This window comes from Hevea brasiliensis, chromosome 8 (genome assembly GCF_030052815.1).
Source record: "Hevea brasiliensis isolate MT/VB/25A 57/8 chromosome 8, ASM3005281v1, whole genome shotgun sequence".
NCBI lineage: Eukaryota > Viridiplantae > Streptophyta > Magnoliopsida > Malpighiales > Euphorbiaceae > Hevea > Hevea brasiliensis.
In genome coordinates this window covers 97,998,150-98,009,412 of record NC_079500.1, presented here as the reverse complement: position 1 = coordinate 98,009,412, position 11,263 = coordinate 97,998,150, and the positions used below count along the sequence as shown (strand labels likewise).

The window sequence follows — 11,263 nt, the reverse complement described above, 5'->3', positions numbered from 1 at the left end:
TTTTTTCTTCTTTTTCTCCCCATACCCGACTCCTCTCTCACCTTCTTATCGGTTCTCGGTACCAATCTTACCCATTTTTTTTATCAAATCTTTCTTCATTATACCGACCCATCTACTTCGAGCGCCTCTCTCACTCTCTAATTTCTCACTCATTTCTCATTGCGTTGGAACCCATTTTTCCCGACACCTCGCTACTTCTAATTCGCCATTCATGGCTCGCACCAAAAGAAAAACCCCAGCAGCAGCCTCACCGTCCTCTTCTTCATCTGAAGAACTCCATGTTGCTGCCTTAAAGAAGAAATTGAAAGAAAAGATGAAAACACCAGTAACTGAGTCCAATAGTGTATCCTCTGACCCATCTGAGGAAGTCGAACCTGCGGTGATGGCACCAGAAAAGAAAAGGGGAAGGAAAGTGCATGGGATTGACATTCAGCATGAAAAGGGTGCTTCAAAACCATTAGGCTCTCTTGTTGACAAAGCGCTTCTAGACTGTAAGTTCATAAAATGGGACAATTTTGATCAGGTTGATTTTCAATTTAGGGAACTCTTTGAATTTCAAGAATGGCTGACTGTGTGTGAATGCACTGATGTTTATTATCCTAGACTAGTCCAAGAATTTTATAGAACTTTAAAAATTATCGATGAAGAAGACAGATTTAAGGTTTCTTTGAATGACAGAGCCTATGAGGTTTCTGTTGAGTTGATTGCTAAAGCCTTAAAATTGCCGAATGATGGAAATAGAATCTCTGCTCATAGTGATGTTGCTAGAGTTCCAGGTTTTAATTTTACTGAATTTGAAAGTGAAGTTTTTCCTGCCAACACTGCCACTAGTGAAAAATCCACTAGCACTAAAGCCCTTCAACACATTAAGATTATTCACAATATGGTGAATTATATATTTTGTCCTAAATCTGGTAGCTATGGATATTTGAGCTATTTGGATATGTGCATCATGTGGCATATTGTTAATAAAGTGAGAATGAATTTGGCCTATCTGATTTTCAAGAATATGTGTAAAGCTTATGGGATTGGTAAATTACCCTATGCACACCTCTTAACCGCCTTGTTTAGAGAATTGGATATAAATGTCTCTAAGAAGAGTTCTAGGGCAAATTTAATTGTGCTTAGAGAAAGTCATTCTCATACTGATGGCAGAAAGAAACGTTTTGAAAAAGGTGGATCTTCTAAAGCTAAAGTTGATTCAGATTCCAAAAGTGAGATTATGAGTGAGCTTCAAGGGCCAAGAACATTTATTAATGAAAAATTCAGTACATCAAATCAGTCTATTGAACTTCTGAGACAATTTGTGGATATTGTTGATTACAAAGTAAGTCATTTACTTACTCAAAATGAGGAGTTAAAGAAACAGATTGCAGATCTTAACCAGGCACAGGGAACTGATTTTGCAACCAGAGTTGAGACTGATGCACATGCAGATAATCCTTCTCGTCATGATGGTAGTGCATTTGATCATGGTAATGTTGAGTGTGGAGGCACTGGACTTAGTGAGTCTACTGCTGCTGTAGAATATGAAAGTGAACAGGTTACAAAACCTGCAGTTGAACCTGTTGTTGAGCATGATAGTGAACAGGTTGTAGAACCTGTAGTTGAGCCTACTGTTGAACTTGAGAGTGAACAAATTGTAGAACCTGTGGTTGAGTCCACACAGAATAAGGAAGATTCTCTAAAGGATCAGCAGGAGAGTGTTCCACCTAAACCTTCTGCAGCTGAAGCTTCTTAGGCTAAGAAGAGCAAGAAAAAAAGTTAAGTCTACTTAGGCTAAGAAGAGCAAGAAAAAAAGTTAAGTCTACAGTGTGCAATCCATATCAGACTCTGGCTGCTGCTCTTCAAAGCCCATCTGATGAGGATGAATCACAGGAGCATGATTCTTTGGCTGACCAAGTTTCTCAGCCACCTACTGCCAAACACTCCAAGAAGAAGATAGTGCCTTCCAAAGCTACTCGAAGGAGCAAAAGACTTAATGTTTAGAAAATGATCTACTTTTTTAGTTAACTAATATGTTTACTACTGTTGTTGAATGGTTTTTCAATTTGCTACTGTTTACCTTACTATTTTTCAATTTGTGCTTACTTGGTTCTTTTTAGATTAATATCTCCTGTTTCCTTTTTGGATGATGACAAAAAAGGGGAGAATGGATATGTGCTTTCTGTTCTTTTATTTTGGAGAATGAATGTGTGTTTATATTTTGAAAATAGATGTATGCTTATGATCTAAAAGTATGTATGCAAACTATTGTGGCTTATGTGTGCAAACTATTAAGTTTAACATTTTGCATATTGAAATTGTGGATAAATTTAGGGGGAGTTTTGTATAGCTATTAATATTTTTACTTTTTAACTTGTGTGCATACATTTAAGGGGAGCAATTCCCGCATACTAACATGCTTGGTTATACATAAACTTATGCACACTTTTATTTATTCTTGATTGATGATTCAATTGAGTTTTGTCCTAATCAAAAAGGGGAGGATTGTTGACCCCGTGTAGCTCAAAATGAACATTAATTTTGATGATAACAAAACTCAACTAAAATCTATCTAACTCAATTTTAGGTGATGTATAGATTTTTTCTCTTATTTATGAAAAATCTTTGAGGTTACATCTAAGGAAGAAGGGCACTCACAGGCATCTCAAAGATGAATCCAAGTTGAAAAAGAACAAGATTATGAAAGCTAAGACTCGAAGTAAAGGTATGAAAGTCATAGACTTAGGAATTGAGTCTTAGGACTTGTATAAAAAGAATAGATGAAAGTTTTAGTCAAATTGAGCTCAAAATTAATTTTTCTTTCAATTACTTTATAAAATTTTCTCTCATCATGAACTTGGATATTGCTATTGAAATATATTTTTTTCTTAAGGTCTAAATTAGATTTTTAAATATTACAATTTGAAACAAGCATCTGGTAAATTAGTTTGCTAACTTGTTTGCTAAAATATTAGTTTGCTAATGTGTTTGCTAAAATTATAGTTTGCTAACTAGTTTACTACTGTCGCCAAAAATTTCATTAGTTTGCTAAATGATCAGAGTTGCTCTACTTCGTACAAAAAGACAAAATAACAGCTATTTTGCCTAGAACAGATTGTATAACATTCCAAAAAGGTTTTAAACAGTTTAAAATGATTTGGGACTATAAATACACTTTCTTTACTTTATTTTACACTTGATGAAAGCTTACAATTGCACTCCAATCTTGATTTTTCACTTATTGCTTTCATTCAAGAGCTTTAAAGTGTGTGAGCTACCATTGGCAAATTAACTCATCTCTTCTTTATAGTTTGATTTGTATTGAGTGAGAATGAGTGTTAAAACATTAAATTGCATTTAAGAGAGGTTGTACAAGCACCTATTGAAGCTTGTGAGTGCGAATGCTTAAGATAGCACTTGTTAAGGGTTCAAGCTACCTTGGTAAAAGCTTAGTATTGAAGAATTTGTAAAAGGCTTTTGGTCTCTTGCCTTTAAAAGAGCAAATAGTGGAGAGAAGACTCAAAGAGGATTCTTTGAGAGAGTGGATGTAGGCTAGTTAAGTCGAACCACTATAAAAATCATTGTGTTTGACTTCTCTAATCTTAATCTCTTTACTTTTGTGTAATTTAATTTCTATGCATGATATTGAATGTTGATTGAATAGATTGAGTTGATACATTTGAAGATATATTGAGTAGGTTGAGAAATTAGTTGAATATTTTGTGATGCATGTTATGTCAAAAATTGCTATAAATATTAATTAAAGCTTGAATTGCAATTTAGGGACACATTCTTGAAACACATATCACTTTCACTATATATAAATGAGCACCTAGTTGAACAAAGCCATAATTTTTCATTAGGCTATAAGCAAGGACCGAAAAATTATTTAAGTCTAATTCACCCCCCTCTTGGACTATTTTGGGACAACAACATATATATATATATATATATATGAAGAAGGGAATTTTTTATTGGAAAAAAGAAACTTAAATCTTCTTATAGAAATAATGTTAATCTAAATGAATTAGAAATAAATAATACAATATTTAGAGGCTAATAAGTTTTACGTCAAAAAATTAATTATTAAAAACAAATAATATAACATTTAGAGACTAATAAGTTTTGCCTCAAAAAATTAATTATTAGAAACAAATTGTTAGACTTATGACTCAAAATCCTAATGGGATTTGGAGAGAGATATTTTCCTAATTTGAGTGGGAGAAATATTCCTCAATAGGATGGAGAAATATTTCCTATAATGAGTAGAACTCTTATTTTAGTGTTATTCCTAAATTGAGTAGGACTCTAATCAGATAAGGATTGAGGGAATTAACACTATAAATAGGAGAATGATGGAAATGGTTATTTGGCTTTTGCCCATTGAAGAGAGTGGTTTTTGCCCATTGAAGAGAGTGGCTTTCACCCCATGGAGTGAAGCTGTCACCCATTGTAGAGAGGAGCTTTGTCAATTGCTGAGGATTTGGCTCTGCCTATTGATGAGGGGCACTTGCCCATTGCAGTGGAGAGAGGCTTTGGCCTAAAATGGAGTAAGGACATAGAATTCAAGAGAAATAGATTCTTATCCATTGGTGAGACCATATGGTTGAAAACATCCTTTTTAGTGTAGTGTTGTAATAGTAAATATATTGGGTTATATCTAGAGGAAACTAAGAGGGACTAACTAATATATTTGCCATGAGCAGTTTGATGTTGTATGGGTTCTCTTCGGTGTGATTGGGTTGATGGGTAGTATAGCTATAAACTTGTAATGATGATTTATTATTGTTGATAGTGGAAAATGGGATACCCGTGGATGTAGCCCTATATTAAGAGGGTGAACTACGTAAATATTGGTTTTGTACGTTTACTTTATTTCTTTGCAGTTTACACACTTCCACGGTGTACAACACAAATAATTATATATTTGGAGACTAATATTTTTTGTCTCAAAAAATGAGTCATTAGAAACAAAAAATGAGTATGAAGCACCTTTAAAACTTGGAAGGGAGCATTTTGCCCCACTTTATGGGCCTACCAGATGCGAATCCAGATTAGTCAGACGAGTAAACTTTGGATAGCGGGTGATTTCTACCAAAAATATATTACTACCTAAAAATGTAATTTATATATTTAAAAAAAAAAAACATGTGCACCAAATATACTTAATAATAATCACTCTGTGTACTTATGGTTTCCCGTTCTTCTTATTCTTCTTGCATCAGCGCACAGTTTCTATTTCCCCTTCTTTTTCTTGCGTAACTTCTTTTGCTACTTCTTATTCTCCTGCATATTGCTGCTGCTTTCTTCATCCATGTTTATTTTTTTTATTCTTATTCTTTTCTTATTTTATTTTCTTGCCATAATTTCAATTTTAGCGACTTAGATAGCGTCTCTTGGCATTTTGAGACTCAAATATTCCACGAATTGGAACATACGACTCAAATTGCAGTATCAATGAGGTGAGCGAATTTGAAAACTACGCTTCAGTCTAGTGAAAGTGGTCAGTGGTAGAAATTTTTACATGTTCAGACAAACTCATATTTATTATATTTGAAAATACAAATCAAGCTTATCCGAACTCATATTTATCATATTTATGCATCGGCTTTTGGGAAGCCTGAGCCTGGTCCTTCGTAATCATCTTGGACATATCTTGTGCATCTTCTCTGCCCATGTGTAATTTATGATTCTAACGTTGTTGAAGGATTGGCCATCCAAAAGGCTCTACAGCATTCAGTTTCTATCCAAAATTCTAGTTTTGATGGTATTATTATGACTCAGACTCCTCCAATACTATTTCTTGGATAAATTCAACTAATGATTGTAGGCCATGGAAGTTACAGCATGCTTTCAACGCCATATTGACACCCTGATATCCTTTCCAAATTTCTCTCTTAAACATGTGTTTGGAGAATGTAATCTTTTAGGGAATGATTTTGTGGCTTGGTTTTAATCTTAGTTTCCAGTGGTTCTGCTGCTGTGAAGGTTATTCTCATGATGTTATGCTACGAAGATCAGCTGGTTGAGGTTTAAGAGGTAAGGATTTCATGAAGGACGTCCTGCCCATTCCCCAACCTGTTTGCTACTTGTTTGTTGGCTAAAATTTTCTGTTACTTGTATTTTGTTTTTGCCTTCTCTTTAGCTGAACTTAGTAGTTTTGAGGAAGGGTTATGGTCTTGGTATGTTTCTATTATTGGTGTCAAGTGGTGTGTTAGGTGGTCCATCTCATGGGCACTGTTGGTTGTAATTTGCTGATGTCTTGTAGTGGTGGTCTTTGTATCTGTATTATGTACTATTTTCACTTAAAATCTTAAGCCATAGGATGGGTTTTTTGGGATGGTCTATTTTAGATTTTTACTTGAAGAAAAAAATCTTGGACTTCTTATGCAGTTCAGTTAAGAAATAATCTCCAAAAGGCAAAAATGGTTCCGCCTCCTACTCCTCCTCCTGCTATTACTCCTCATGTATTAATCTATCCTTTCCCTGCCCAGGGCCATGTTAGCTCTATGCTCAAGCTAGCCGAGCTTTTAAGCCTTGCCGGTCTCAACATTACCTTCCTAAATACGGAGTATAACCATGAACGCCTAATAACCCGTTTCACAGATGTTAAGGCCCGTTTTGCCAAGTATCCAGGATTCCATTTCACAACTATGCCTGACTGCTTGCCTGTAGATCACCCACGTACGAGTTTAATAGATGTGCTTGAATCATTGCAATTGAACAGTAAGCCAATTTTCAAACAACTGCTGGTTGAAACTAGGCCACCGATTAACTGCATCATTGGAGATGGGGGATTTCAACTTGATCTTGCAATTGAGCTTGGAATTCCAATTATTCGTGTCCGTACCGTTAGTGCTTCTTGTTTCTGGACTTACTTTTGTGTTCCTGATATGATTGAAGCTTGCGAACTTCCCATCAAATGTATAACTGTGTATATATCTCTATTGTTGCATCTCTGCCAGAGGTAAAGTTTGAGTTTGAACTTGTATTTTTCTTGTGTCCTGACTCCTGATTCTTGAAATTTCTGTCTACTTAGCTTTTGAGTTTGATAATTAATTCTGATTAAATTGTATTACTGATTGAGTGTTTGTTGAAATCGAAGGAAAAGAAGACATGGACAGAATCATAACAAAACTGCCAGGCATGGAGACCTTTCTCCGGTGCCGAGATCTTCCAAGTTTCTGCCGAGTTAGCGACTTGACGGACCCCATCTCCTAATGATGATGAACGATACACGGCAAACCCCCCAAGCACAAGCCCTCATCCTCAACACCTTCGAAGACCTGGAAGCGCCAATACTATCCCAAATCCGCAATCACTGCCCCAAAACCTACACCATTGGACCCCTCCACGAGCTCTTGAAGACCAAACTTATAAACGTAAAGATGCAAGAATCATATCAATCCTCAAATAGTCTCCGGAAAGTGGACAGGAGCTGCATTACTTGGCTGGATACTCAACCTTCACAATCTGTGATCTACATTAGCTTTGGGAGCGTTGCGGTATTGACAAGAGAGCAGCTCATGGAATTTTGGAGTGGAATTGTTAATAGTAAGAAGCGATTCTTGTGGGTAATAAGGCCTGACTCTGTTACTACTAAGGATGGTGATGCTGAAAATTTTCCTGAGGAGCTTGAGTAAGGTCCCAAGCAAAGAGGATACATTGTCAAATGGGCACCGCAGGAAGAGGTTCTGGCGCATAAGGCAATCGGTGGGTTTCTGAAACATAGTGGATGGAACTCCACCTTGGAGAGTATAGTGGCAGGGGTGCCCATGATTTGCTGGTCTTATTTTGCAGACCAGCAAGTGAATAGCCGGTTTGTGAGTGAGGTTTGGAAGCTAGGACTGGACATGAAGGATGTGTGTGATAGAGGGGTTGTGGAGAAGATGGTAAATGATCTGATGGTGGATAGGAGGGATGAGTTTGTGAGATCAACGGCTAGGATGGCAGAGTTGGCAAGGAAAAGTGTGAGTGAAGGCGGGGCCTCTTCTTGCAATCTGAATCGTTTGATTGAAGATATAAGGCAGATAAGTTTGCAAGCAAATGATAATCGACAGAGAGCTTCCTGATCTAAAGTGTGGAGCTTTCCTTTATCTTAATTATTTTTATTAATCAGTCATTTTGATATATGATAATGCTCCACTTTCTTGGTGTTTAGTGACAATTATATGATTAATAAAAGCTTGGCCGCGGTAGCCGGCCACTTTCAGCTTTCAGATTCTTATAATTACATAATTTTTTTCCCTGCCAAATTATAGGACATGATCAAATATAAGAATTGTGAATTGTGATTATATCATATCCCTTGATTACTAATCACTATAGTTATTGTCACTCTCTTATTATTATCATAATAAATAAATTAAATATTAAAGTAAAAGCTACCATGACATTACTTGTATTTTTATTTTATAATCAAATAATAGTTATACTACACTTCATTACTCATTTTATTACATAATTAATTATTAGGCAGTACCTAATATACATACCCTTATTTCTTAAGGGCACGATATCAAAAGCACGCTCAATGAGAACGCAAAGGCTGCAATAAGAGAATGTAATCTGTCAATCTCTCTAGAGAATCATATGAAGAACCTCCTTGTTTCAGGCAAATCTCCACCTTCTCCTTCAAAGACATTATTCTCTTCCTCATTTCCTGTCCGTCTGCTTCTACTATTAGTCTTTTAACAGCCCTCTCTATCTCCCCTCGTTCTAGTTTTTTCTCTAAATGCAACCCAATTCTCCAAATATCTGTCACATACCTTGCATTTACCTTTTGGTCTCCAGATATAGGGTGACAAATCATAGGAACTCCCTCACATATACTCTCCAATGTTGAATTCCATCCATTATGTGTCCAAAACCCTCCAATGGCGGGATGTGCTTGTACTTCCTTCTGAGGTGCCCATTTGACAATATGCCCTATTCCACCTAGCCTCTCCTGGAACCCATCAGGCAATGGTTCAATCCATTCTGAGCCACGGACTAATCTAGGTCGAACCACCCACAAGAAGGGTTGATTACTATTGGCTAGCCCCCAAGCTATCTCCAGAAATTCAGCCTCATTTATTTCTGCAATGCTTCCAAAGCTCACATAGATTACAGAATTTGGAGCTTTTTTGTCCAGCCAAGAAATGCAACTTTGGTCTTCTGTTAGTGAGCTGCTTGAAGTGCCTGAAAAGTACTTGTAAAATGGACCTATTGTAAAGATTGGAATGGGAAAGTCCTGGTATAGTTTACTCAGTGCATCTCGCTCAAGGTCTTCAAAAGAATTCCAAATCAGTCCTGAAGAGGCCTTGCTTTCGTTCACTAATCCAGCTACCAAATGATAAAAATCCTCCACATTCCTTGTTTTGATTTCTGGAAGATCTTTCACTTTCAGTGGTGGAAGCTCAACCACTGGCTCTTCTAGTTGGGAATCTAAGTGGGGAAAAAATGCAAGAGACAAGGAGGTGAATTGAAAGAGGCGGCAGAAACCATTAGAGAGATAATTAATAAGAATTGAGCATATTTTGATTAAAGTAGAGATTCCTTCATGAATTGCAATAAATCATCTCTAGGACACTCAAAAATTATATCAAGTTAGCTTTAATTTAATTTCTTGGTGCTCAAGCATTCAAAATTATACATGGGTCTGCAGTGTTATTTTCTAATAATCAATGTAGTGAAACATTTATTGACAAAAAAAAAAGACATCTAAGTGAAAATAAAATAAGAGCTAAGAGTCTCAGTATAGTCATGGTTAAAGTCCACAAGTGAGTTGAGCGTGCCTAGTGCTAGTCTTTCCGAATCTCATATCGAATGTGTGCACGGGTTATATAGAAATAAGGACTCTGTTAAAATTATCATGGTTTTAATAGCAATCCATTCTGTTACTAACTAGTGCGTGCGTGTGTTCTATCTATTAAAAAAAAAACCATCTTTTTCATATATCAAAACCAATCTCTAATAATGGGTCAAATTACACCAATTAATACATTTCATCCCATTTACATCCAAGACAAACAATGACTTAAAGTATTATTAATACATTATTGAATAACAACACAAAAAAACTAGGGTTTACATAAGGATATGTTATTATCATCACCGTTATATTCAACCACATCACAGAAAATGACTTTCACTAAATCCAGAAGGGTCACCATCTCCATTTCCTTACCTTCTTTTCCAACTGTATTTTCTCAATTGAAACTTTTCAGTGCCTCACACCAGATTAAAAACAAGAATTGAAGAATCGTACAAGAGTAGCATTTGATTGGTTTTTTTTTTTTTTGGTGAAGGAATTAAGGTGGTAGCACACGCAAACAGGAATCAAACAAATTAAATCATTTTCAATTCTTGCTCAGTTTATCGCATCAATATATTGCTGGTTACAAAAGTAATCTGCAAACTAAAGATCATACTGAAAATCATGCATCTTATGATAATATCATATTGATGATCCTGAAACTTGAGAAGTATTATATATGCACAAACCTTTGATGGGGATATAACCCTTTTCCAGCAGAAGTGGCAAAGCACCAAAAACAAGGAAGAAAGAAATGTTGCTGGTGCGTAACACGAGCCTTGGGAGCTTCAAACTATCAGCAACAGCTTGAGTGAAGTACCAGTCAGCATCTGTGATCAAGCAAGCAATAGGCTCCTCCTTAACTTCCAACAACAATTTAACCAAACTATCACGAAATGATCTGATACATTTAACATTGAGGAGTGTAACTAAATCCACAACATCAGCTGTGGAAGCCTCGCCTTCGAGCAAGCCATCGGGGATGGAATGGAAGGTGAAATGAGGGTATTTGGAAGGATTTGGAGAGTTGAATTTGGTATGGATTATGATGATGGAGAAACCTTTAGAGTAGAGTATGTTGGCAAGCCAAAGCATAGGGTTTATGTGGCCTTGTAGTGGCAGTGGAAAGAGTAACAGAGTGCAGCCCTTCCTTTGTTGCCTATGAGACTCTCTTACGTTCTCCATATGGCTGCTATACTTTGCATACTTCTCAACTCCATACTTTATATAAGGATACAAGATTCCTTATCACTAGGCCATTTCACTACTTGGTGTAAATGATAGACCAAAGTAAAATCAAACAATATTATTTAATAATTAAACTGAGTTTTTTAAGTTGGATTTTTATTTTTTTTTTTATTATTATTAGCTCAAATTTGAATTCTAAACCTCATAGTCCTAGTACCAAGCTTATTGATTAAGTTAGACTTTTATATTTGACTTAGAGCCAATAGAAAAAATTTTTATTCATGTTACAAATCA

At 36.0% G+C, this 11,263-nt stretch overlaps 2 protein-coding genes and 1 pseudogene across 2 annotated transcripts; 2 read left to right on the top strand and 1 right to left on the bottom strand.

Moving 5' to 3' along the window:
* Positions 1-211: 211 nt before the first annotated feature.
* LOC110634222 (uncharacterized) lies at positions 212-1,741 on the top strand. Its single transcript, XM_058150840.1, has one exon. The coding sequence runs from the start codon at positions 212-214 to the stop codon at positions 1,739-1,741; it is 1,530 nt and encodes a 509-aa protein (XP_058006823.1).
* A 3,616-nt stretch (positions 1,742-5,357) lies between these two features.
* Positions 5,358-8,192, top strand: LOC131182374 (7-deoxyloganetic acid glucosyltransferase-like; annotated as a pseudogene).
* A 183-nt stretch (positions 8,193-8,375) lies between these two features.
* On the bottom strand, positions 8,376-10,966 carry LOC110668651 (UDP-glycosyltransferase 76B1). Its single transcript, XM_021829976.2, has 2 exons — positions 10,471-10,966; positions 8,376-9,411 (listed from the first exon to the last, which is right to left on the bottom strand). The coding sequence occupies exons 1-2, from the start codon at positions 10,964-10,966 to the stop codon at positions 8,516-8,518; spliced, it is 1,392 nt and encodes a 463-aa protein (XP_021685668.2). The 3' UTR covers positions 8,376-8,515.
* Between the last annotated feature and the right edge of the window lie 297 nt (positions 10,967-11,263).

Excerpts from the sequence above, each read along its gene's own strand:
- LOC110634222 (XM_058150840.1), top strand. The coding sequence starts at position 212 with ATGGCTCGCACCAAAAGAAAAACCCCAGCAGCAGCCTCACCGTCCTCT.
- LOC110668651 (XM_021829976.2), bottom strand. The coding sequence starts at position 10,966 with ATGGAGAACGTAAGAGAGTCTCATAGGCAACAAAGGAAGGGCTGCACT. Across the intron at positions 9,412-10,470 it reads GGGTTATATCCCCATCAAAG|ATTCCCAACTAGAAGAGCCA; the intron begins GTTTGTGCATAT and ends TTCCCCACTTAG.